This window comes from Ornithodoros turicata, unplaced genomic scaffold (genome assembly GCF_037126465.1).
Source record: "Ornithodoros turicata isolate Travis unplaced genomic scaffold, ASM3712646v1 ctg00001338.1, whole genome shotgun sequence".
In the NCBI taxonomy this organism is placed as follows: domain Eukaryota; kingdom Metazoa; phylum Arthropoda; class Arachnida; order Ixodida; family Argasidae; genus Ornithodoros; species Ornithodoros turicata.
In genome coordinates this window covers 1-27,727 of record NW_026999558.1, presented here as the reverse complement: position 1 = coordinate 27,727, position 27,727 = coordinate 1, and the positions used below count along the sequence as shown (strand labels likewise).

The 27,727-nt window shown below is 46.1% G+C and overlaps 1 protein-coding gene across 2 annotated transcripts; it reads left to right on the top strand.

Moving 5' to 3' along the window:
- The first annotated feature begins 7,065 nt into the window (after window positions 1–7,065).
- On the top strand, window positions 7,066–27,679 carry LOC135376838 (uncharacterized). Of its 2 annotated transcripts, XM_064609289.1 has the most exons (8): window positions 7,066–7,199; window positions 7,875–8,013; window positions 11,793–11,926; window positions 12,258–12,402; window positions 13,410–13,543; window positions 16,291–16,450; window positions 23,875–24,005; window positions 25,437–27,679. In XM_064609289.1, the coding sequence occupies exons 1-8, from the start codon at window positions 7,157–7,159 to the stop codon at window positions 25,568–25,570; spliced, it is 1,020 nt and encodes a 339-aa protein (XP_064465359.1). In that variant the 5' UTR covers window positions 7,066–7,156; the 3' UTR covers window positions 25,571–27,679. The 2 variants fall into 2 exon arrangements, with proteins under 2 accessions (XP_064465359.1, XP_064465360.1); XM_064609290.1 differs by lacking the exon at window positions 7,875–8,013.
- Window positions 27,680–27,727: the final 48 nt, after the last annotated feature.

Below are 27,727 nucleotides of genomic sequence, written 5' to 3'. Positions count from 1 at the left end.
TGGTATGGATAACGCTGCCATTGGATAACCGGATGATGCATGTGCCTATGAAGATCTTCCACATCTATTGTAATAAACCTGGTTGAAAGTTAGCGTGTCTTCTGTGTCCGCCCTTGTTCCTGTTTCTTAATATCTGTTTCTTTTTATCTCCTTAATTAATAAAGAAAATTCTTTACGCTGAGTGCGCGGAACCGGCAACCGTTCTACGAGCCGCACGGTGGCCCAGGGAACAGTCGAGAGCAGAACTACTTGCGTTAACGTGCGTCGTGGAAAAACAGGAACGTGACAACGCCTAAAAGAGTGCTCGACCGTTTCACACATTCCGCAAGACGGGCAACTGTGAGTACGAGAAATATGAAAACGGCGCAATCGCTCGCGAAGACGAAGAACATCGTGGGTTATCTTCCACTGAGGACCGGCGCGGCGGGCATTTAGCTAGCCCGCAGTGAATGGACGCCAAGGCAGCTTCGTCGCCACCGCAGGGACTGCGGGACAGGACTGCAACTTCCTTATAGCCGTATAAAAATCGCTGATAGCCCATAACTGGATGTCAGCGTCAGGAACCTTGGGTCGTAAATGTCTTACAACATCAACGGAGTCACTGTATTGGTGAGGCAGGACTGCCTCACCAATCATAAACATCAGGCAATCATCAGGCAGTCATCCACATCAGACCATGCCTCGAAATAAATGCACGATTGATGTGCAAGGTACTTGGCGAGCACCACCGACAACGCTAAACGCCCTGGACACGTGCACGGTGCAAGCGGAATATCGCGACGCGAGAAAAACGGAACGCGTGCCTAGTGACGGCAGTACCGATTAGTGGTGGCGGCGTGGCAACGACTCCTAGGAACCACAAGCAACTGTAGTACAGGTCACTAGCAGGTGAGCGCGAAAACTGATGGGCAAATCAACGACCTTAAGCTGCCGCAGGACAGCTCTGCAACGATAAAACACACGTGGTCAATTTACGCTAGATATGCCTGTGCAATCGAAAGTCACACCAAGAGTTTTGACGTCTTGCCTCACTGGAACAAGGACAGGAGCTCTGCAGGAAGGCTGGAGGTTCAAAAACAGTGCTGCACTTTTTGATCTATTCAGTCTTGCGCCTGAAACAGCTCCGTAATCTTCAAACGCCTCAAAACAGGCCCTAGGGAACACTCGCGGCGAAGGATCACACAGATTTCATCCCCGAACGCAAAAACAGGTAGAGGGCATCCATTGGGCAGTGCCAGTGTAACAGGAAGCCAGCACGGTCTCTTGTGTAGAGGGTTGATGGCGATGGCGTACAAGGCGGGAGAGAGAGGTCATCCATGACAGACCCCACAAGTTACATAAAAGGGGGACGACAGGCCGCCAGCGAGAGAGACAACGCTCCTAGCGCCCCTATTACAACGTTTCCACATACCTCACCCAAGCAATGGCGAGCCCGTATGCCGTAGCAGAGAGAATAGGTATTTGTGTCGCGCACAATCAAACGCCTTGGATTGATCGAAGGATGCCACCACAGCGGGGGATGACCACTTTTAATCCAGTGGATGGCATCGCGAAGAGCGACTCTATGAAGGGCTGAGGACCTGCCGGGGACAGAACATGCTTGGTAAGGATATAGCACCTTCTCCAACAGAGCTGAAACGCGTAACAGAAGAGTTTTAACTATTATTTTATAATCGCTGGTCTGTAAAATATAAGCATCTCCAGTTTCCGAAGCTTGTGTTTGCAAGCAAGTTTGCAAGTTGCGAAGCACAGAACAACCGCAACACTCTGCGTACTAGGGGATAGCAACCCCTGGGATAAGTAGATGTTAAAAACCCGAGGCATGCAAGAACCAATTACGCTCACGAAGCGCTTGTAGAACTCAACCGGGAGGACTTCAATGCTGAGACACTTTGCCCTCGTCATTGAGGAGACAGACGCACAAACGTCATTTTGCGTGTGCGGCCCTGAGTCAATATGCTCCTTTTGTTTCGCGTGCAATGGACACTCTCGGCTGACAACAGCTTCGTCGCGAGGTGATTCCAGATAAAGTACCGTGCACCGCTCACGCTTTGCTTCCTGAATGTTAGCGGGATCAGTTAAAATTGAGCCGTCACCTCACCTTCGGTGTCTGTGTCGCACCCCGGAACGACGAGAACACTAGAGTACCCGCGCCTGCCCTATGTGGCGAGCCAAGACTGAAGAAAGCTCTTAGCCTATGTGAATCTTCAAGGGTCTTGATCACGCGCCCGGAAAGGCAACCAGTCTCTTGAAGAAGGAGATTCTCCATACCAGCCAACTTTGCCCAATCGACAACCTCACCTGCTTGGCCTCTCTGCTAAACCCCCGGATGTTTAAGCTTGCAAGACTGAACATAGACATTGAAAGAAAAGAAAATACAGCGAATTTAACTTGAGGACCGTCCATTTAGCGACAAAAGCGCGAATATCCCTATCACCCTCTTGCGCTCTCTTATGGTCCTCATCGATCACCAAGCGCTCGGAGTCTGAGGACACAACATACTCTCATCCTCGTCACCGACAGCTTCGGTAATGTGGGAGTTACACACTGCCACAATCCCACCAACAACAGCACATGAGGAAGGCTATACTACACAGAACAGAATGACTTGATTACGTGTTTGGGAGATTATTTAGATATATGTATTGGCATGGTATTAAATGTATGTGTGTATTGTCATCAAGCAATATAACTACCTATGGAGGTAGCCTGTTTTACACAAACTCTATCTTACATACCAGATAACAACGATCAAAAGGGAGATTGCTTTTTGTACGGGCCACACCCTGCGGACAATCCTGAAACTCCAGAAGAGTCGCTACGGGGGAGCAGTACAGTCCTAGTGGGCTTACTAGAACTTGATATGCCTCTCACCTTGATCATGATCAGAACGCCGAGTCGCTGTAAGCCAGCGGCGACAGCACTCCACAGACCCAAATAATGACTGCGTAGGTGGGCGACGTTTGAGAGAGTGGCGTCGGAAGGTCTCGTGGAACGTGATGTCCTCCTGTCAGGGTGAGAAACTCACCTCTGAAAGCCCAGTGCGAAGCCAGTAAAGTATTAAGTAAAAAAAAAACATAGGCTCTTTGGCTGCACGTTGAACATATGTTTATAACCCTATGCTTTTTTTTTTCACTTCTTTCACAGTTTCTCACCCTGACGGGAGGACATCACGTTCCACGTGACCTTCCGACGCCACTCGCTCAAACGTCTCCCGCCTACGTATCGCTGATGAAGGCCCAATAAGGCCGAAACAGCTGTCCAATGCTGGTGTGGCGACGTTTGGGACTTATAAACATATGTTCAGCCTGCATCCAAAGAGCCTATGCTTTTTTTTTTCGCTTAATACTTTGCTGGCTTCGCACTGGGCTTTCAGAGGTGAGTTTCTCACCCTGACGGGAGAACATCACGTTCCACGTGACCTTCCGACGCCACTCGCTCAAACGTCGCCCACCTACGCATTGCTGATTAAGTGCCTATAAGGCCGAAACAGCTGTCCAATGCTGGTGTGGCGTCGTCTGGGACTTATAAACATACCTTCAACGTGCAGCCAAAGAGCCTATGCTTCTTTTTTTCACTTATATATATATATATATATATATATATATACTGCATATACTGCATATACGACTGGCAACGTTTGAGTTACGAATATATGATATACGTGCAGTCAAAGAGTTCCGGCTATTGTTTTCCATAGTATACTTCTCTAACTTTGCACTGGGCTTTCAGTGGTGAGTTTGCTCAGCCTGACGGGAGGAACCACGTGTTACGTAACCTTCTGAAGCCATCCCCTCAAACGCTGCCTGCCTGCGTACTGCTGATGAGGCCGAAGAAGGCCGAAACAGCTCCCCGGTACTGGCATGGCGACATTTGAGTTACGAACATATGCTATACGTGCGGCCAAAGAGCTCCGCCTATTTTTCTCTTGTATACTTCTCTGACTTTGCACTGGGCTTTCAGTTGCGAGTTAGCTCACACTAACGGGAGGAATCACGTGTTACGTAACCTTCCGGCGCCATCCGCTCAAACGCTGCCTGCCTGCGTACTGCGGATGAGGCCCAAGAAGGCCGAAACAGCTGTCCAGTACTGGCATGGCGAGGTTTGAGTTACAAACATATGGTATACGTGCGGCCAAAGAGCTCCGGCTATTTTTCCCTAGTATACTTCTCTGACTTTGCACTGGGCTTTCAGTGGTGAGTTAGCTCACACTAACGGGAGGAATCACGTGTTACGTAACCTTCTGACACCAACCGCACAAACGCTGCCTGCCTGCGTACTGCTGATGAGGCCCAAGAAGGCCGAAACAGCTGTCCAGTACTGGCATGGCGACGTTTGAGTTACAAACATGTGCTATACGTGCGGCCAAAGAGCTCCGGCTATTTTTTCTCTAGTATACATAACTGGCGTTGCACTGGGCTCTCAGTGGTCAGTTAGCTCACCCTGCCGGGAGGAATCACGTGTTACGTAGCCTTCTGACGCCATCCGCTCAAACGCTGCCAGCCTGCGTACTGCTGATGAGGCCCAAGAAGGCCGAAACAGCTGTCCAGTACTGGCATGGCGACGTTTGAGTTACAAACATGTGCTATACGTGCGGCCAAAGAGCTCCGGCTATTTTTTCTCTAGTATACATAACTGGCGTTGCACTGGGCTCTCAGTGGTCAGTTAGCTCACCCTGCCGGGAGGAATCACGTGTTACGTAGCCTTCTGACGCCATCCGCTCAAACGCTGCCAGCCTGCGTACTGCTGATGAGGCCCAAGAAGGCCGAAACAGCTGTCCAGTACTGGCATGGCGACGTTTGAGTTACAAACATGTGCTATACGTGCGGCCAAAGAGCTCCGGCTATTTTTTCTCTAGTATACATAACTGGCGTTGCACTGGGCTCTCAGTGGTCAGTTAGCTCACCCTGACGGGAGGAATCACGTGTTACGTAACCTTCTGACGCCATCCGCTCAAACGCTGCCTGCCTCCGCAGCGTGGGACTGCTTGTGTCTGTCAGCAATACGGGCGTACCATCCGTTCTTCGTCTTTGGGGCGATGCAGTGTTTTCCTTTAATTGTATGCTACATGGATAAATGAGATCTGCAAAAATCAGAAGGCAAACAGAAGAGAGAAGTAATGTCAGTGGTGGATATTAATTCGGATAATGCTTTATTATTACACGGCCTTCCCGTTGGTGGTATCACAGAAATATTGGCGATGTTGGCGCAAAATGGGCTTTGCAATATGGGCAGCCCATATTGGTCCAATATTGGACCAATATTGGCTTGCTGCTTGGGTAAGCTTGCAAACAATATCCCGTGTTTTGTTTACATGTCAAACGCTTTCAACAGTACACAACGGTACGCCTCGCAAAACATATATGCTTCAATAAGCATAGTGTCACAGAAAAGCAGCCACCCTTAGCATACTACATTGTACTGTGAACTCACGTAACAGAACAACACAGAGCAGCCGACCTCCTGAAAATGAAGCGATATAGTGCGCGGACAATGGGTTTGAAGAAGCATATCGTCTGAGAAGCACTCCGTGTCGACTGTGCTGCTGACATCAGGAACACCGAATAGAAGCGTTTCGGAAGAACACTATCTCTCAATGATTTAAATCTCAATAAGACACTTACTGCGGATTGTACACAGATGGATATGATGGAGCATCTCAGAATAGGCGGTCTCAAAGAACAATACGCTTTGAAAGCCGGACAAAATGCTTGAACATGGTTATTATTTGAAAAAGACAAAAGAAAAAAAAAAGAACAGAAGGCTCAAGTGTCAACTGTGCTGTCGACTCATGTGGGACATGTACTCCTAACCGCAGGTCTACTGATAACCAACAGCCGAAAAGAATATGCGAAGCTGGAGGAGGGGGGGGGGAGCACGAACAAAAACGGAGGGGAGGTTAAGAAAGATCGGTCTGCGCATGCGCAATTTACCGGACATTTTTGCCGCGCTGGCCATTCGTTAGCGCTGTGAGTGGCTCGTGTAGATCGCGTATCACGATTCTGGAACTTCTCCTTGGAGTATGGGTTTCTGCCCGGAGTGAGCCACGTGGTCAGTAATCGGATTACAGATTACGGGACTGTTACATGTAGAATCGCAAAGGACAAACGGTGTACAACTTTTCCATTAAAGGAACCTCCATGGACAACCTGCACCAAACAGTCATACAGAGGCAAAATGAAGTGGTAGATTGCCGTCCAAAAGGACTCAATATGAACTCTATTTCTTGTCTATACCCGGTATGCACCTTTTTGTAGAAAGTCTACAGAACGGCAACAAAATTAAGAAAGAGCAGTGTCGGCATCCGGATAAAATGAAGCAATAAAGAAAACGTCAATCAGAAAAGCGACGTGGAGTCAACCAGATACACAGGTGTCTGCCATTAATCAATGTTAATTAATCAATTAATGTCAAGTGTCTCAAATTAAAATTTGTGTGGGACGGATTCTGCTACGCATGTTCTCCAGTGTTTGCAACTAGAAGGTCACCGTCATAGGAATAGCCCACAACGAGTTCACTGCGCTGGCCCTTGCTCCATCGCCACTGTAGGTAATGGGCGATGAGGTCACACGTAATTAGGAGTGGAGCCAGATGTGTTTCTCTGGTCCCCTTCGGAAAACCTCTTAGTAAAATCATATCTCATCTGTCAGGCCTGTCGTATGCGCACACGACTTTGAGCGTGTGTTTGCCCTGTTGCAGTTCTGAAAAACTGCGAACTCGGCGGCCGCAGAGCACAGCTGAGATGCGGAGACGTGGTTTTGAGGCAAATGTGCACTGCAAGTAAAACGAGGAAGTATGGAAGGACATGCGTACTTCACAAAACCGGGTATCGCATAGCCATTTGCGAGGTCAGGATACTGTTGGAAGGGAACTTTGCCTCTGCAAAATTCCATGGCAGATATGATGATTATGGTGCATTATAAGTAACCCGCTATGAACCACACTATGGCTTATGATAGTGTTGGCACACTATAGTCTCAGTTTCTCTGTTGGTTATCAGCTATATAAAGCCCAATCATCATTATCATTACTGTTATGATTGTCGGCACGTATGACTGTACGTATAGGCACGTGCGGGTATGGAACATTGCATGTGCTGATTGAACAGTACACTACACATGCTGGGTCGGTGCTGGACGAAGCAAGTTATTCTAAAATGAAGCTAGTTATCCTTGCTCTTGTATCACTCTGTTTCTCAGGTGAGTCCAGTAAAAACCTTTCAATAGCCGGGAGCTTTTTGACTGTACATGTTTTGCATCTTCGCCTACTTCGGGCGATTATGAAGCGTTCCTCTTAAATGGATAAGAGTCTGAGTGCGTGTCCTTGTGAGATGAGAGTAACGCGCTTGCCGCCTGATGATGCAGCCTACATTCAATGACCAATTGGCACCTTTATGCAGAAACCCCGCGTTGTGTCAATTCTTAACAAGTACCGCGTGCACTAGTACAGAGTGTATGTTGTACTATGTACCACGTACCAAATGGATCCTGGTGCTATCGATCCGTGTAGATCCTTAGTATGTCCCAAGGTAGATCCTTAGTATATATCCAGCCGAGGCTTCCGCCGCAACGTTAATGTAGCCCCTTCAGTTTCCAGCTTTAAATAAATAACTTTTCCTTACTTCCTACACCTTCGTTGTCAGCTTCTATATTTATATAAATAATTATATATAGGGTGTCCCAGCTAAATGTGACCATATTTTTAAAAAATGTATCTATTACTTTCTCTAGATGAAATCAATTGCAATATAGCATATGCTGAAGGGCACTCCCTAGGAGGGCATTAGCAGACTCCTAAAACTAATTCTTGTACGGAAATGCCAAGCACTGCTTTCTATTTCTGTATCCCGATGTATCCCGATATAATATTTCCAGATTTCACTGCAGCAGAGTGCGCAAAAGATATGCTGGAGTCGTTATCTGAAGCCAAGGCTGAGTGCGATGCAAGATATAGACAGGAACACGGTCTCGGTACTAGAAAACCCTCAGATTTGTTTCACATCACAAGATGCTGGCAAGTATTGTTCCATATTTAGACAGGGGCTCCGAAGCAGCATTGTGATACACAGCGCCACAGTTATGTGCAGAGCAGTACGGCTAATCGCTTGGCCCGCGTAGCAGCGCGCAAAACGACTGTGAAATAGCACAGGACGTAACTTCTTGGGCGCGACAGGACAGCGAGGGACGATCGCAATAACCGGACGATTGCGTTTGTATTTCAGCCCCACAAGAGGTGGCGCAAGAGACGACAAGTTCACGGGGCTGAGTGGTAGACGTGCTGTCCATGTCACGTCGGGACATGTAGGCACCAGGGTTTCAGTCCTGGTGCCTGCTGTGCTGGCTGAGCTGTTTGCACGGTTTTCCTCAGACGCTGTCGGACATACGTCGGCACAGTTCCCTTAGAATTCCGTTTCCTTAGAAGTCTGCCTAGGACGCATATTCCCCGGTGCCTTATTTGTGATGTTGTCCATCTCTCTGAGGCCCATAACGGCGAGCTCTTTCAAAGTGCCTTTGAGAGAGCTAAAATAAATCACCAGGTCGTGCAAGATCGTTGTAGTTCGGCATAGCAGATGAACGCACCTCGCTGTGGGTACAGTCGACGAATACGTTGTCATTGCACAGACAGTCTGAAGTGAGAAATACGTCGTAATGACAAGCATAGGAAGAAGTAGGAACTTAGCCGGGTAGTAGACGACTTCAGTATTAAGCCTGGTGGTGTGCACTGCGATTTGCAAAACGGGTTCCCCTATGAAAATATTCATTAGCGGCTGGTGAAAGGAGTTGCCAATTTGTATAGCTCCTCCAACGGATACAGCAGAGAGAAGCACCAGTGTCGACCAAAGCAGGAACGGCACGTCCATCGAATTAAAGAGTATTAACATTGTGGGGAGAATATCTGAGGCATTGCAGTCTGTAACATCGCACATTTCAACGAGTACAAAGCAATAGTTATCACTAGAGCACGGATGAGTGTGCACTGAAAACCCTCAAATGTACATCAAACTGCAAACTAAAAATCTCCAGAACTTGTAGTGAAAGCGCTCAGAGTACGCGATGTTTTTCCTTGCTCTTGGAAATAGCGATCTGCATTTTTAGCATTCTGTCAGCGAACGTGCTGCAAAATCACACATGCCATAGTATGGGTATAAACAAGCATCTGTTGTGCTTCCCCACTGTCGTGCTACTTCTTCATTACATGCGACTCGTGCTAAAGAAGCTATTTGAAGCAGTGGGACAAAATACACCTATAGGGTGGGGGAAAAAGTTTACTGAACACGGCACTGGGAAGGCAAAGTGGGCAGTGGAGACAATGCAACTGAAACAACAATATTTCTGAAGCGTCGAAAATACTAGATTCCAACCCGATTTAGCCAAAGAAGTCGGGAAGCAAAACATTCCACGACAATGGGACACCAGAGCAAGACTCTGGATAAGCTGGTTCTCTGACATCTGTCTCTACCGAATTATGAAAAAAAAAAAAAAAAATCAGTATTCGTGTTTTTTGATACAAACTATGCGTTCAAAATATTCGTTCTTATGTAGCATATAGCATCCTTCTAATCAGTTCGAAACCTGGACAAAGACTGCTTTTCATTGTAAACGTAGGAAAGCATATATAAACGACAAACATGCATGTGCATGGAAGTCCACAGTCTAGTCACGATATTGCGATCAGAACGCAGGCTTCTGAGGGATGTTCTGCATGATGACGAAGCATGTTCTCCATGACCCTGCTTCTGCTCGATTACCTGGCTCATTGAGCGAGACTGGCACTGTGCCTATTCTTCGTTCTTACGACGAGGCATTATTTTCTAACGCGATGCAACGTGGTTCAGTTAGAAGATCAGCACGAAACAAATAAAAGAACGACGAATTAAGTAACGTCACTTTTACTTCTGGATATTATACCGAAAAAAAGAAAAACATTATTATTACGCCAGCTCATATCGATATTATCACGGCAGAATTGGCACAATACGGGCAGAATGGATTTGCCAATATGGGCAGCCCATATTGGCCCAATGGCGAGAGCCTGCAGTTACACTTTTTACGCGGGACCAATATTGGCAACCCATATGGGAACTATATGGCAAACTACGCAGCCCGCGTTGGCCCGATATTCGGCTAATATTGGTGTGCTTCCTGGGTTGTCATTCTCAACACACAATTTCGCACTGTTTTTCTTTTGCACAGACCACCTAACCGTCTGTTACTAGCATTGGCAACCGCTGCTGGGTTTTACATTTACTTATCTAGTTTGAGAAGATACCTTTTTGCAGTTCTTCGTCTCCAAAATACGGTGTGCAGCGAATGTGCGAAAGGAAGCTGAAAACCTTTTAGGAAACATTACTACTTTGGGAATCGGCAACTGTTGGTGCAAACTTATGAGCAATGACTTGTAAATTTCTTGCATTATGTAAGCATGGATCATCACAGTCAGTTCCTCTTTCGTATTTGCTGGCTCTTATCGACACAGCGTTGGGATGTGACACACTTTAGGCTCGATACCAACAGTGACTCTCGGGGTGACATCAACGTCCCAAGGTATTAGCCGCAGTGCAAAGCTAGCAAGTACAGTTAACAAACAGAGAAATGAACAGAATGACCGTGGCTGCACGTGAGGACATAGGGTTACACGTCAAGCGTCCAGAAAACCAGTTGTGGACGGCCGTTTCGAGCTTGTTCGAGTACAGGGTGTTAGCAACACCTCCGGAGCCCGCCGTGACCGGATTGAATTTAACCGATCAAGCAGCTCTCGCGCGACGCATAATCAGGTGCTGAAGCAATCCTTTTCTAGAATCATTGGTGTTTTATGTGCGTTCTTTTGGACATCTGCCGCAAAAAGCAGCACAGCGCGACGCCCACGCCAGACTTCTTGTCATTCTTTCAACAGTGATAATTATCAACGTTAATTCGTGTCGGCAGAATTAATTTCCTTTAGTAAATCTCGTCTAATTTTGATCGTACCGATGCGCACTGTATGACTTACAGTGATGGCCAGTAGTAAACTACATGTAGTTAAACTACTAGTTAAACTACCTGATTGTTGTTAAAAAGTAGTTATCAACTACTTGCAGAAATCTAGTGGCAACTACTAGTTAAACTACTATTTTAAGTAGTTAACTACAGTAGTTAGGTTACTGAAGGCGCCAACTACTTCCGATTGTGCCGTAAGCTTTACGGCACGATTGTGCTTCCGACTTTTACCTTGAGCTACTTGTTTGATGAGAACGGAGGTGCAGAGCAATTGTGTCGTGCATATGTACTAAATCTTCACTTTTAATGCTTGTCTAGTGAAGCCTCATTTGCTGCGAAATAATTCTGCAACTTAGTTTATCACGTAGGTACAGAAAGAATCCCGCCGCAAGCTTTGTATTTGACGATCGTAGCAATGGCTTGAGCCAAAGTTTATTATTGCTTGTGATTCATATTTAGGTGTCCAAGAACACTACAAGGGATTGGTGTTGGTGGACATCGTTAAGTAGTTATAGATGCAGTTAAACTACATTGCAGTAGTTAAAAAAGTAGTTTTAACTACTCCCCTGAAAAGTAGTTGAACTACTAGTTAAACTATTCAATCACAAAGTAGTTAGTAGTTATAGTTAAACTACTGTAGAAGTAGTTAGTGGCCATCACTGATGACTTATTCACTGGGGATTTACGTGTCTTTGCGTTTACATTCATTCGAAGTATTGAGTACTTCTTACTCACAACGTATACGGCTTCGTGGCGCTCCAGCCCAACAGTAAATAACGGTAAACAATACAATTCGTTTGTATACATCTCTTCCAGTATGCTGATTTACGGCATGGCTTGCATTCCCTTACGGCTCTCAGAAAAAGGATGCGATCAGCGGAATATTGCGCGTTTAAAAAAGATGTGGGGCAAGCTAATAGAGGCTGCATGTGAACCATCAAACTGGAACTGTGAGTACAACCGTGCTACAAGACTGCTAGACGCATAATCTGTCCTTCATAGAGTCTCCGTGACGTCGGTGATGAATATATCCACATTTTAGAATCAGTGTAGTACATGACTGGTGTCAGTCTACTTCATGAAAAAAAAAAAAAACAAGATCGACTGGTTCAACCGAACTTCAGACGAGGAATAAACCTTAGGCTCTGAGATTCGATTAAGAAAATCGATACGGCTTTGATGGATGATGACAATATTAGCAATTACACCTTTCCACTGTAGATCTATGCGGAGGTCTGCTTTGTATCCTATGTGTTCGCATATCATATTGTTCGTTTTCAGGCCTCCTTGAAGCAAAGTGCGACGCCCCAACAATATCCGACGCGAACACTGATTGCTACAAAACATATAACCAGGAACACGGCGTCAATACTCGAAAGCCTAGTGACCCACTTGAACCAAGTGGGGATGTGGAACTACTCTGCTGGTAAGCGCTGTTTCATGTTCGGGCCATGGTCTTAGAGCGGTGCCATCAAAAGGAAACAAAAAGTATTACCCATCGCAGGAAGTGAAGGCCACGCTAATGGAAGGTCACAATAAGCGAACAGAAAACCACTCTAATGTAAATGTAGCATCCCTAGACGGAAACCCCGATAATCTTGTTTGTTGCTTCATCGGTCGTAGGTCACCTTAAATACACCCGATCGAAGGCTATGTCAGGCTACGTTGCCCATCAGAAGGTCTCTGTCATTTAAAGGGACTATCGCATCCGGGAACGTATGTACGATACCGAAAGGGTAATGTTCCTCGCAACTTCAGAGTCAACTTCGCCAAATTTCTCTTCCGAAAAAGCTTACATATTAAGTAAACGAGTTTTAAAGGTCCGCACTCCATCTGCAGCCACGACGATGATGACGTAAGCCAGGCGCACGAATTGGAGCGCAGCGCAGGCGATTGTCTCCGAGATCGTCTGCTTGTCGTTCGCATCGCAATATACTGAGTGAAAAGTCCTCGGTAAATACGCTGACTTTCGCTTACCAGTGTGAGTGCAGACGTAACCATGTTACGTGAAACACGGCGTTACGCTCCTGGCTGTACGAACACGTTCAACGTTAACCAGAAACAACATTCCGCGAGCCGGTAACAGAGAAGACGCCGTCCCCTAGCATTCCGCCTCGCTGCCCGCCTGTCGGTCGGTTGCCAAGGCTACCAAGGTCCCTCCGGCCGCTCCGTGATTGGTATTCTCCATGTCAAAGGGCGCGCAGTGATTGGCCTCGTCCGTGTGACGTTTCCAGAGAGGGAATCTAGGAATGCGTCGTCTGCTCTTGCCAAGTTTTATATCAAACTACACAGGAACAACGCTGCCAATTCGCGTCGGGTTTTCGGCGTTATTATCAGTGATGAACGCGGAGTAAAAAAGCACTACAGTTTCGGAATCGACCGGGACGGATGCGATAGTCCCTTTAAGGGCTGTGTAAATGCTATCTTTTCCAGTATGTTAAAATACAACAAGTATTGCGTTCCGAAACTCCTAGAAGAAAAAGGTTGCCACCCCGACGCTGTTCTACGTTCTGGTACGGCGATAGAGACGAGAATGAAAACAACTTGTCCATCGTCCAAACCGAAGTGTGAGTATTACAGAAGGGATGGTTCCGAAAACTTTGCCATTTTACCGGCCTCCGTGGCTCAATTGGGAGCAGTGGTTTATCCGGAATACCAAGCATGGAGGGGTGTTGAAAAAAATTGGGGTAAGTATTATAGTTACGTCATTAGAGCTTAACATATCATTACCCTCATGTGTCTAAAGCAGAAATTGCAAGGACAATCCTGTTGGGGCTACAGAGGTCAGAAAGGGGGTGTCACTGACATTTGGGAGGGGGGAGTGTTTGGGCGCACTGATGTGTCGTTCTTCAATGAACCCTTCCAACTGAACGATGCATTCGAGTGAACTGAACGAACAAGTTCACCGACGAGCAACACATTAGTTCAACAGTTCACTTCACTCGGCCTCGGAGCCCGGAACTACCAAGAACCCCACAGCACCCCAGAAAACAATCATCCCAGGGTTATTCTAAGGTCGTCGGATGGGGACAGGGATGGTATCCCTGGGATGTCAAAATCTAATCCTCAGAGCATCATCATTCTGCAACTTTGGCATATGAAATGACGTCCCCGAGGCTGTCCCTCACTCAACCTCCTTCCCTCACTTCCCTGCTTCAATTTTGTTTTACTTTGCTATTCCTGGCGCGCACTCCCGTCAAGTGATTGCAGAAGAATTGCAATGCCACTAGGACACTTAAAGCCACTAGATAACCTTCGTTTCACTTATCGACACTGAATTCCAAGAGCTAGCACGCGCCATCTTGTTTCCACGCCACGGTAGCCACGCGCACGCGCACTTTAGTGCACGATGCTATCTATCGTGCACAGGTTAAATGTTCCTTTCTCTTTAAAGCAGCTCATCAAGGTTGTAGGCCTCGAGCTCTCCTTCACACCCTCGGGACGTTCTGCTTGACAATACATGGATTATCGCACAATAATCATACACGCTTCTCTATCGCACAGTGAGCATTATATTAGTCGTCTTCGACCTTCAACTGGGGATGGTACAGGAGTGGTGCGGAAACAAGATGGCGCTCTTGCTCTCCCTTGGAAATCGGTGTCGATTCTCTGAAGCGAAGCTTATTTAGTGACTCTAAGGACACTCGAAGCAATGAAATATTCATTCTTCAGACGACCAGGCGACATCCGTATTGCTGCAACATGGGTTGTAAAGAAATAAAAATCAGGTACGGCGTCGCACGCGAGATCGCACGTTCTAGAGACTTTCCATGCGTTTCAGGCAGTCGCAAACGCTGCACACGCTTGCGTCCTTCGCGTGTGTGCGTCGTCTCGCTAGGGGAAAAAAAGTCTCATGCGTATTGGCCTTTGGACTTTGAAGCAGAGAGATGTAGTTTGTCATGTTTTCTAAGCCTGTCGTTCGTGGGTAAAAAAGAAGTTCGATTCGCTGCCTGTCTATGTTGTTTGTATTGCCCTCTTCGGTATTTACACTTTTAGGTTGCGTTGTCCCGCCAGCGGACAATACAGGGTGTCTTTTTTTAGGCGATACAGATTTTTCATAAAAAAACTATGAGCTATAGACATGCTGTTTTCACTTCTATCATCTCTGGGGCGGCGGACGTTCTTGGCCATATGTTGCTCAACCGTCAAATCACTAATTACCTAAAATCGTTAATTAAATTTTTAATTATAAAAGCTCCAAAGTTGTCCCAATGAGAACACCTGTTCCTTTCGGTGACCTGATATCGTTGCCGTTTTCGGAACAAAAATCCGTTCGGTAGATCGTCCGCAAAAAATTCGTGAAGGAACACCATTTTTTCTCTATTTTCTTTATTGCGCATCTTCCGAGACGAGTCTTTCCTTCACTCCCAATGTGAGATGGTGAAGGAGCCTCATGCGTCGAAGATGCCGCCACGGTGCCGCCTCATGTGTCGAAGAAGAGTTTTAACTTGCGGAAACAAAACAAAAACACATGTATCGGGCGACGCTGTCGGAACTGCCCTTATCTTGGGCTGCATTTTCTGTTAATCTTTTTCTAGGACGCAAGAGGCGGCAGTGTATGCTGCAGTGTGCTCTTTCCCCCTCTCGCGTTGGGGGTGAAGGAAAGACGGGTCTCCGAAGGTGCGCCATGAACAAAATAAAGAAAAATATGGTGTTCCTTCACGATTTTTTTGCGGACGATCTACCTAACGGATTTTTGTTCTGAAAACGGCCTCGATATCAGGTAACTGAAAGGAACATATGTTCTCATTGGGATAACTTCGAATCTCTTATAATGAGAAAGTTAATTAACGATTTTTAGGTAATTAGTCATTTGACGGTCGAGCAACGTTTGGCCAAGAACGTCCGCTGGCCCAAAGATGATAGAAGTGAAAACAGCATGTCTATAGCCTTTATAGTTTTTAATGAAAAATCTGTATCGCATAAAAAAAAGACACCCTGTATATACAGGTCGCGTACCAATATGCTCTACATCTGAAGTAGCAAGATTGAGGACTAATGTACACCTGGTTGAGATTAAAAGGACGAAAACAGGACAATATTCGAGGGGGAGGTTCGAGACGGACGTTGAACGCAGCGTTTTCTTCTGACAAGAAATATTCTCCTATTGGTCCGAGATTGACGAAAGCTACTACTAAACGTTTTTGAGGGATTCTCAAATAAACTTCGAATATCCGATGAGGAGAGTTAAAGGAAGACGGAGAGGGCCACTGACATTTGGGACAGGGTACAATCCTATGGAGTACAATCTCTTCTAAATCCTTGACGCATGTTTGTTTGGGAGCTCTGCTTATACCACATCTTTCGTTTTCAGGCGTCCCTCCACCACAGTGCAATGATAAAACCTTATCAGACGCCAGGCTCATTTGCGAGCAAAGATATAAAGAAGCACACGAACCAACAGGTCCGAAACGTCGTGTAGACCTACAACCTAGAGATCAGAGCCTGGAAGAGATGCACAAAGAACATTGCTGGTAAGCGCATTTTCCGCGTGCAAGCGGCCGTTTAAGTCGCGCTGCGACATCATGGTAATGAATGTGGATGAAAACTGTTCTCATCCAGTTCTACCCCTGGCTACAGGAAATATTCCTCAGGTATTTCCCGTGCGTTGCACTATACTACGTGTTTGAATGGACGAGTAACTGAGAAACACCGGAGACAATGGGAAGCTTGACTGTGACTGAGCTTTCGGTCCTTGCACTTCCGGAGGCAGAATAATGAGAGGTACCACACGCGAGACAGGGACGAGACAACACACTGACACAAAAAGTCTCATACACAGTAAAGTTCAATACATGACAAAACCCTATAGATTCATAAACTTCCGAAGCGGGGAAGACGAAGAACAGAGGGATTGCTTACGCAATTTCAGGTATGGTCGTCGCTGTAGTTTCCTCGAGGATTGCCTGCCAAGTGGTATTTTCTTTGTACAAAATACTGGTTTTACAGAGAAGGGGTTTACAATTGTTACATCACGGAGATGCAGGATAAGTTCACTAGGCTTCTTCCAGTGTAAAACTGCTGTTTACGAACACGATCATTCATTCAGTCCATTCTGGACTTCATAACCCGAAAAACGCTTAAACGGGGTACAATAGACATCGAACTAGCTGCAACAGACGCTGTTTGCGCTGATTTGCAGCACTACCTCCGTAGGTAACTCGTCTGCTAGATGACAATACAGTTGTAGCACAGACATGAAAAACTGAAGAAAACCCAACTTAACTCAACTTAAAAGCATCGCAGAACACAATCCTGATGTCCAAATGTAGAAGGATAGAAAATCCAATCTACCTCTAAGGAAGTATAAGGGAAATGCCTCATGGCGGGACCTGCGATATTTCCAACAGCGAATCATCTGCTCGGCACCGTCCTCACTATTGACATGGTTTTTAATTGGCCATTGGTGACGAGTTAAAGGGACATACGCCATGAACGCACACACTCCCATCAGGATGTCCCCACAGCGTCATTGTGTACTCTTCTTTCGATGTGTATCCCAGAACACGCTGAGGATGAAAGAAGGTCGTCACTGAAAAGGTTCGCGAGCTGTAGGATTCGAACCCACGTCTTCTCGATTGTCGGTCCAGGGCTCTACCAACTGAGCTAAGCTGACACCCCCCCCCCAACGACCCCCAAGGGTGCGTCATCTGAAGGGACAAACCAGATCCGCTCCGCTCTCTCACTCATCCCACTTTCACTCTTACATGTTTTCTCACTGTCACACACATTCATACGACACGGCGACGCAAGCGGTATCTGTTGAAACGATTGCAATCGATGTTCTGAGGCTGGATGTACAGGAGAAACAACTTGATTTTAAGATGTTGAATGAGGAGTTTCATCGACAGAGGCGATACTCTACCCCATTGCAGGCGGTGATGTTGGGAATAAAATAATGAGCCTCTTCACAATGAGGATCGAGGTCCTATTGTCTCCAGAGAAGTCTATATATCTTTATAGTTATACATCTATATATCTTATAAAATATCTTTGAGAGCAGATGGTCCGTAGGCTGGATTTCCACATTAGTCGTAAGCGGTTGCGGTGGAGTACTTTGCCACTTGACGTTTCTTGGAGGGAGCAATCGCTCCTCTTGTGATTTGATATGGGTTTGATGGTGACTTGATGTGAATTCTTCTCGTGACTTGTAACTCCCGCCAGAATAGTCAAGAACGCCAACGTTGAAGGGGACCTGACTTCACCAGCGAGTCAAGACAGCAAGACTGTATCGCGACCGCTAGATTTCCGTGCCCTACGCGCTTTGTCCTAAAATGTTTTCTGAATTGAGGACAGTTCATTCTTCAGCCTGGAGGTCGTGCGCACTACTGTTTTGCACCTACGTTAGTGTAAGACGGGTGTATTTTACAAAATACACCCAGATCACACTCATATTACATCCCTTCGAGGCTGATCCTCGCATAGATGTGTGTGAAGTGCGTGGACAACTATATTGACGTGTTAAGCGTGTACTAAGGGTGTAATAAGGGTGCAGTGGTTTAAGGCTGCGTTGCCCTATTGTAAAATGCTTAATATTATCATGCAATATGAATGACGTGTATACTGAGTCTTAATTTTCCCTCATGCCAAAACAAGTAAGGAACACAAACGTTATCCTGATGGTGAGTTGATACACCATACAATTCCACAGTTCAGTGTTTTTTTATGTGCGTAATCAAATTAAACTTGACATCTCACCCTTCGTTTTGACTGCAATGCGAGCAGGGCAATCGAATTCGCAGACGCTTACAAGACAGGGAATGAATATATAATCTGTTTTGCTTTTAGAAAGGAAATGCCTTTCTAAGTTGGCCATCCCATGTATGTGATGCTTCAAATTGATTTCTAAATTTAAGCGCGTATATCCTTATCCGTATATCAGTGTTTTAAACGCATTGTAGTTTTAGCTTTATGTCCTTTTATTCTCTAACTGTACAGTTTTATCTTAGCTGAATCACTATACTTTTAACTAGTACTTTCCCTATCATTGTCTTGGCGCATTATGGCCTTCGTTGCTTATGCGCCAAGAAAACCTGAATCATCATCATCATCATCACCGTATATCAGACCGTATACTGGTCTTTGACACCAGTTCGTAATTGCTATATTGGGAGGAGACAATGCATTACATGTTCATGTTATCCATTTACTTTGGTTGATGTGCATGATACACTTACCATAGAACCAAAGCTGCACACGTTACGCCACACCAAAAACTGAATCAGTTTGTTATAGGGTATCGTTCAATTACCAGTGTAGATCAACAAGCCGAACATCCGCTAAGTAGATGTTGCACCCTTTCAGAGCTGTGTGTGTATGTGTGTGTGTGTTGTTAAATACACCTTGAGAGGTAAGAGTATTTCATTTCACCTGTGAACTTCTACATTCGAAGAGGTGTGAATTATGGAACACCCACCTTACACTCAACAGGGTGTAAAAGTTTTGTGTGTGACAGCAGCGGCGGCATCACTGCCACCTACCAATCGTTCTCTCTTTATTTATTTATTTGGTAGACGATTTGGTAGAATACATAATTAGATAAGGAAATGTTAAGGCGGAACATGTTTTACAGTCCTGAGAGGACAAATGTATTCGATACCACAGACTGCATAAATAGGCACTTTTGGACACTGAAAAATAGTTACATCACGCACATTAATTACATACATTGATTACAACAATACATTAATTGCACAATAAACATGGGCTAATTTACGGATATAACTAGTGACAGAGGAAGTATTTTCGAGCCTTATTTATAAATAGATGGATAGAAGTGGCACTCTGATGTTCGCTGGTAAATTATTACAGACCTTGCAGCTGTAGGATCTGAAAGAGAGAAAAAAAAAACAAAACAAATTAGTTCTCGGTGCAGAGACCTCAAGAATCGCGTGTTATTTCTCAAAGCGTAATTCGTGTCATGACGACTGGCTAAAAAACTGGGAATGTTTACAGAGCTGTAGAGTATTTTGTGCATTAATATTGTGAGGAGAACGACGTGGCAGACTAAACGCGCGTGCCAATAAATCATTCTTTTGGCCTGCTATATCTGTACGGCGCCATCCAGCCAGATGAATATCACGAACTCGCAGAAAGTTCAATGCAGATGTTATTGAATCCCTGGGGCTTATTGCTAGCATGATACGAATTCCACTTTTCTGTAGCACAAGAAGCGGGTGAAGATTATGCCGATAGGTGATACCATATAGTTCAAGGGCATGGGAGATATGTGAGTAGATTATGCCGTACCACACAGTAAGAAACTCGTTAATGGAAGCCAGGTTGCCAAGTCGGGCTAAAGCGTATAAGCCAGGCGATATTTTTCCACGAACATACAGGATGTGTTCGTGTCAGTGACGATTTTCACGGAAAACAACTCCGAGAAATTTGATGCTTTGAACCCTTGACAGGAGACGATTATTTATTTTTATAATTCCCTGCAAACATGTTCAGCCAGCAGTGTAGCTTCTCCAGGACGAGATGAGCCTTAGTGTATAACGTGGTTAGAGTGTTCGCGTTAAAGAAGATCGTAGTATCATCGGCATAGAGATAGCGCTGCTTTGGGAGGCAGTCTGGTAAGTAGCTTACGTAAATCAGAAATAAAAGTGGTCCTAAGAGCGAGCCCTGAGGCCATCCTGTGTCAGTAGGACGGATGTTTGAGTTATGTTTGTTTGCTACTGCGTACTGACTACGATCATTTAAATAACTGCGGGGTAGGTTAGGTCTTATTCGAGACATTTGAAACTTTTGTAATACGTAGGATACCACGATTGATTAGATCGAATGCTTTCGACAGGTCGACGAAAACACTCATGGAGATTAATTTCTCCCCAATGTCACTTTTAATAGATTCCGCTGCAAATTGAGAATTTATCATCGTGGCAACGTCTGTCCACAACAGCGATAGGCGCGAGAGAAGCTGCGGGAGTCCTCCGGCCAGCAACGACGCATCAACATTTATAAACTCTTTAATTAGGCCCGCAATCAAGCTAAACCCTTAACAAACGTCTCCCTTGCCTTTGGTAACACACCTGCTGTCCCGTACCTTTATTCGTTAACGTCTATCCTGACCAAATCCGGACGCCATCTGGACCGCCACTTTGTTATCTCCGGCCGTCAACGACCAGCGGGGCTCGCCGTCTTCGCACTTGTGCCTGGCATGTGTCATCATACTCAGGGGCGGATCTAGGATTTTACCAAAGAGGGGGGGGGGGGGCGCTATGGACAAGTGCCATGTGCATGGTGGGATTGGTCCATTGAACCCTAGGGGGTACGGCCCCTGGACTTCCCTACATCCGCGCCTGATCACACTGCACTAAATTCCTCCTTAAGGAAGATATATACCCTATAGAGTGCCATACTGACACGATCAGGACGAGATTTGAGGATCAGATTTGACCTTCCTGGTTATATCACTCCTGTGAACGCGTTATGGCCTTGGTATGTCGCCGGGATGACTGTGTTCTTTGAGATACGACCAAGATGAATGGGCCGTTTTGTTATAGTGTGGAGGGGAACACGTCTATTATTATATCCAAATGTTTCGACCATTATGATTCCTGCAGTAACTTTCAGTAAACAATCCCATGCGCTGGTTTGATACATTAGAAACAACGTAGTGGACACGTATTGTGGCATTATTGGCACATATCTGTAAGGCAAGGCAGCTTGCGGGGACTGCTCAAGTAAACTGTTCAGGTAACCACACGTGACAATTGCGTAAGTAATCCCTCTTTTATTCGCCTTCCCCCACTTCCCCCAGTATGCTTCTCAACATGTATGGATTCCTCGTCTATTAAACTTTGCTGTATTTAAGAGAACTTTTCTGTGTGTCTATGTGCTCATTCCCTGTCTCGGGTACTGTCCTCTCCCTGCCAAGCCTCAACTGGCTATCTATTTTCCGCTTCAACTCCTTTCAGGCACGATATTCTTTTTTTTTTAAAGCCACTCCAATGAGGTACAACAACAAATTTCCGAGATTATGAATGGGGAGTTTCATCACCAAGAGCGATACTGTATCATATTGTTGGTGCTGATGCGGAGTATGAAATAATGAGCTCCTTCACAATAAAGATCGAAGTCCCATGGTATCCAACGGTGAGATACCGTTGAGGGCAGAGCGTTGGTGGGTTGGATCTGGCCAGGGACCAAACAATTTGTGAGAGGTGGACGAGGGTTTGAGAGAGCTGCGTCAGTGGCGCTATCGGCCTGTTCATTCCCTTCGCCACCGCAATGGGCTGGAACCCACTGGAGAACCGGCCCGCGCCTTGCTTCGCAGACAAGGCTGTAAGCCCCCAACACACTCATCAGCAACGGCGATAATGGCCTACGAGATGCCATAATGTCCAATTGCTTGCAGCGCAAATGTGGAGTCAGTGAACACGACCCATTGTGCTGCAGAAATAGAAGTACGGCATAGAGTTCCGCAGCTGTAGATGTGGTTTGATGTGAAAGGCCAAGTCTTTCTACTACGCCTTCGGACGGGATGACGAATGCCGAAGAGGACCTCCCATTTCGAGATGCGCCAACGGTGTATGCTGCAGCAGGGGTATAGAAAACGCAGCATAAAAATGTGCTCGGATGTACTTCAGGAGGAACCTGATCTCTCCGTTCCAGGAGGTACGGAAGAGTTTCGAAGGTGGGTGGCACAGACAGAAACCAGGGGCGTCCGGTGGTGTGGCGTCCTTAGCTATGAAGCCATTGACAGCCTGGCATGTCCTCTGCATGTCGCCGCTGCACTTTAGTTTCAAGGTGCTTGATGTGGCGAGCCCACCACAGGTCCGAGTCCATGACCACACCAAAGAAGCGACGGGGACGTACAGGCTCGAGCTTTTATTCACCAACCGAACGAGGGAAATTTGCGGATGAAAGGGAGCCTGACGCACTTTTCCGGCGAAAAGTCCATCCCAAGTAGCGCGGGGTACAAATGTACATTTAAGGCTAGCTGCAAACTGCGCTGAATGGCTGGTTGTGATTTAATACTCTCAGAAGAACAACGTCATCGGCATACACAGAGAAGGTTACTTTGCGAGGAATTAATAGGACTGTGATTACCACGTTAAAGAGTGTAAGGCTCAGAATGCTTCCTTGGGGTACTCCTTGATGAACAGATGTTCGGGGCGTTGGCTGAGGGATGTGCGGACAGCGAAAGCTCTGTTCGTAAAGAAATCGTGGAGCCAGTTGAAGAGTCGACCAGATACTCAGAAAAGAAAAAAAAGCCGAAGGCATGCAGCCACAAACGTGCGAGACGGTATCATAGGCGTGCTTGATGTCGAGGAAAACTGATAGAACGAGCCTCCGATGTGCACTACCATGTTGGACTGTTGAGAGGACGTCGAGCACTGCATCCGTGACGGTGGCGACGAAAGCCTGCCATTTCGTGAGGGAATTCACCTTGCTTTTCGAGACACCAGTCGAGATGACGCAAAACAATTCTCTCCGTAATTTTAACCACACAGCTTGCAAGCTGGGGGCTCACTGGGCGAAAAGAGGACAGGGCATTTGGGGCTTTGCCTGATTTCAGGAACAACAAACAACGCCTCCTTCCAGGTAGTTGGTAGGGCTCCCTGTTACAAAGATGTGTTGTAAACATGAAGGAGCGCTCGGCGTGACCAGACGTCAAGGTTACCCTGTGCGTCGTAAGTGATGTTGTCTGGTCCCGCTGAAGTATAACGATTTACGTTTGATGTAGCCAGCGGCTTCAATGCAAAAAAAAAAAAAAGAAAGAGAAAAGAGAACGAGAGAGAAGGAGTGAGAGAAACTGTTTTTCTCTCCTGCGAAGCGCGCACATTGCTGTCTACTCTATGAGATGCAATCAACTGCGACGTGACAATTTATTAGCCCTCAGTATGTTAATAATAATCTGATTTATGTAATATTTACATGCTACCTTTTCCAGTGTAATGGAATACAGCAGGGATTGCGTTCTGGGATATCTAAAAGAACACGGATGCAGTGATCCAGATTTTCTTGAGAGTTTTCTCGAGAATATACGGACCGAATGTGGAGCATCCAAGTGGAACTGTACAGGTAAGCGATATTATGGAAAGCGACGTACTGTAACAACCAGACAGGACCTAGCGAAGAGACCACAGTAATTTTTTTCTCTGCGCGACGTAAACAGTTTTAGACGGGGCACAACCAGAGCACACGCGACTCAAACCAGCCTAAGTTTCATTTTCACGAAGCAACTCACACGATATAAACGTGACTGGTAAGCAAAAGAGTAGGAAAAGGGACGAAAAGTGCCAACCAACGTGAGACAGAACGGAATCATGTCAAGCCAAAGTACAGAAGGTGGCTTAGTCGAGTGTGCTCACACGTGTGAGCCACGTTGTTGCCCCATTGCGACCAGTGATTTCCGTCGTGACGGCATCCGCCAATCAAGAAAAGGAAATATTACATCATGAGGTGTCCATCATGAGGACCAACCAGTTCATAGATTCTGAGTCACACGCGACTGTGTTGGGTTCCGATATACACTATAACCTTACCAACGGTCTGCTAAAATTGCCTATTAGCTTCAAAATTCTTTTCGTTTTACGAATTTGCCAACCATCAAAAACAATATAGTAACTTAAGTAACTTAAGTAAGATTTTATTGGCAACATTTTTTAACCCAATCTTGACAGCATGAGGTATGACACTTAATGATAACACTGGAAAAAATGTGGTCTCGTTCCCGATCGCGATTACAGCTACCCTTGGGGTCATGAGGAAATCTTAATTGAACAAAATTATTCGTTAGTTTAACGCAAGGATTTTGATCACTCAACATTCGCCCAGTGTCCCAAGGGTGACTGTTATCGCGCTGGGAACTGGGACCGAATTTTCTCCTGTGTTACTATTAAATTTGACTGGAGCTTTACATGAGTCGCGCCAGACGCAACTACAGAAGGCTGTCATGCGCCTCGTTGAGAAACACAGGTGTCGCTCGCCATTTTGGTCACTTCCTGTTAAGGTCACTTAGAGCCAAAGTGTCTGCATGCCGGCACTACGTATGCTTACGGTATATTCGCACGATTCCTGGCTTTTTATACGTCATACTTGGATCACAAAATTCGGCATGGAACCACGAACACGCAACGCGAAAAGCGTAATGAAGATGTTTAAGGTATATAGGTAGGCATATTGCTTCCACCACGAATATGATTTGCAGCTAATCAACTTACCGCTCATCCCGTGACTCCAAATGCTGTCGGGTTTAGAAAACGAATACGAAACATCCTGTTTGTTTGAAATGTAGTAGAGGGCGATGCAGTGAACTTGCTTCTTTTGCGAAGTATAAAGGGGAAAACGAACCTTACTCAATCAAAAGCATTTCGTTCCCAGCGCTGTATCGGGTGTACGCAATGACTCAATGGACAAAAATACTATTTTTTACGCAAATGCAAAGCACTGCCTTTGATTTCGAGCGTATACGAATGCATCTCGATATAATATTTCGCTCTATTGCACCAGAGTGCAAAAGAGAAGATATGGTTGAGAGATTTTCTGAGGCCGACGCTGACTGCGATGCGAGGTACAGACAAGAACATGGTCTCACTGCCGGAAAACCCACAGATTTGGTTCCCGATACGACCAGATGCTGGTAAGTGTTACCTCCCAGTGAAATAAGGGCTCCGAAGCACCACTATCATACCGAGGCGCTTTCGAAGGCAAGCTGTTATGTGCAGAGCTCTATTGCTAATCGCTTGATTCGCGTAGCAGCGCACAAAGCGACTGTGAAATGGCACAGGGCAAAACTGCATGGGAACGGTGGGAGAGCGAGAGAGGGTTGCAATAACAGGATGCGGGTTGCGCACGGTTTCCTTTGCATTCTAGCCCCACAACCCAAGCAGCACAACATTGGAGAGCCAAATATTGGACCAATATTGGCAATGTCGGCTCAAAGTTGAACCAAGGGTGAATCAATGCTGGTCCAATATTTGGGCCAAGATGTTGTGCTGCTTGGAAGAGGGCAGCTCGCGTGGCCGTGTGGTTAACGTGCTGTCTAGGTCACGCCGAGACCGAGTTTGAATACCGGTGCTGGTGGTGCTGCCTGAGGCCTTATTGTCGACAAAGTAATCTGCCTCGATTACTGTGTGTCTCGTCTGCCATTGGTCGTCACCCCTTGACGGTCGCGCCTTCTTCACGTAACAACAAATGACAGGCAAAGACAAAGTAATCGAGGTCGCACACTTTGACGAGAATAAGGTTCCCTCAGATAAGGTTCCCTCCCTTCCCTCAGAAGTCTGCCCAGGACGCAAATTCCCCGGTACGGCTGTCAGCACGTGTCCGTTCCTGTTTGCTACTATATACGGTGTTGCTCGAATGAACGAACGCGACACCGCTGTGTTCCCACAATTCTTTCCCAAGCTGTACCCGCTGAAGGGTGAACACCATCCGTCTTGGTACTGATAAACAGTGTTGTACGTAGCGCCGCTACTAGTAGCGGCGGTACCGTATCTGTTACTTTTTTCGGTAGCGGAGTAGAGATCGCGCTACTTTTTTAAACTGGTAACTAAAGAAAAACTTGCCTTACAAATTTGCGGTGGCGCGATCTTTGAGCGCTGCCGCTACTTTCCGAGGTGGGGTTCGCGACAACTCGAGTTCGACCTATCGATGAAAGATGAAAGTCGCTGAAAAGGTTAGTCTGCTGTAGGACTCGAACCCACATCTTCTGAATTACCGGTCCAGGGCTCTACCAATTGAGCGAAGCTAACACGCCTCCCCACCGACTTTCGGGGAGCGTCATCTGCAGGGACAAACCAGCCACACTCTCTCACTCATCCTCCTTTCACTCTTACATTTGGGCACACATTCATACGACGGGATCAACGCAAGCGGCAATCATCAAGCGATCATTTCTCTCATGTTCGACCTATCATTAAGCCTCCACTGTGCCTGCCTTCGAACAAGCTGCCCGATATCACAACTCATTCTGCGAAGACCGGGCAAATAGCCAAAAGGAGGGCACAGAGGCCGTTATCTTGCAAAGAGACTGTCATCCACGTGTTCCCTATTTGGGATTAACCTTCTTGAACATTTGGTGTATTGTGGGAGTTTTCTTCAAACTGACGTCACTCCTACTGCATTCTGGAACCGTCCTCGCTGACATTCACATGACAGTCAGACAGTCATGACATTCCACATGACATTGCACCACGTACGCTTAGGTGCTTGACCGTTGCCATTTCTTGTACGCTGCAATGGAGGGACCATGGCCTGCTACCAACCAACCAACCAAAACAGTAGACGTGATGTTTGGATGTCTACTATGCGCCTTGGTGGGAAAGCTTTATCTGTGCGTCAAGGAAGTCAACGTCCAATTTGAAAATGCACAATATGATATGTTTACTAGCTTCGCGTTCCGGGCAATCTGAGTTCTTTTTGTGACAAAGCTGTTGAACCTTTTATCGGTAGACTTGCTTCGTGCTTTATTTGCTTTAGAGGAAGAGGAAAATATATGCAGGATATCGAGTAGGCTTTAGTAAATCTATAAAAAACGGTTTTCCAAATTTTAGCCCTCAGGCGACCTACGTGTAACACCCATTGGACGTCGATTTATTATTTTGGGATATTATTTTTTATTATTTATTATTTTAAGACGTGTGAAGTACGCCATCAACGATACTGTTTGTTTCTTTCCTCAAAAGTACACATGAAGTATCGCGTTACTTTTTACAGGTAACGGTAGCGGTATTCCGCAACTTTTAGGTGCGTGTAACGATATCGGGATTTCATTTTTCGAGTAACCGGCACAACACTGC

Excerpts from the sequence above, each read along its gene's own strand:
- LOC135376838 (XM_064609289.1), top strand. The coding sequence starts at position 7,157 with ATGAAGCTAGTTATCCTTGCTCTTGTATCACTCTGTTTCTCAG. Across the intron at positions 7,200-7,874 it reads TGTATCACTCTGTTTCTCAG|ATTTCACTGCAGCAGAGTGC; the intron begins GTGAGTCCAGTA and ends TAATATTTCCAG. Across the intron at positions 8,014-11,792 it reads TTTCACATCACAAGATGCTG|TATGCTGATTTACGGCATGG; the intron begins GCAAGTATTGTT and ends CATCTCTTCCAG.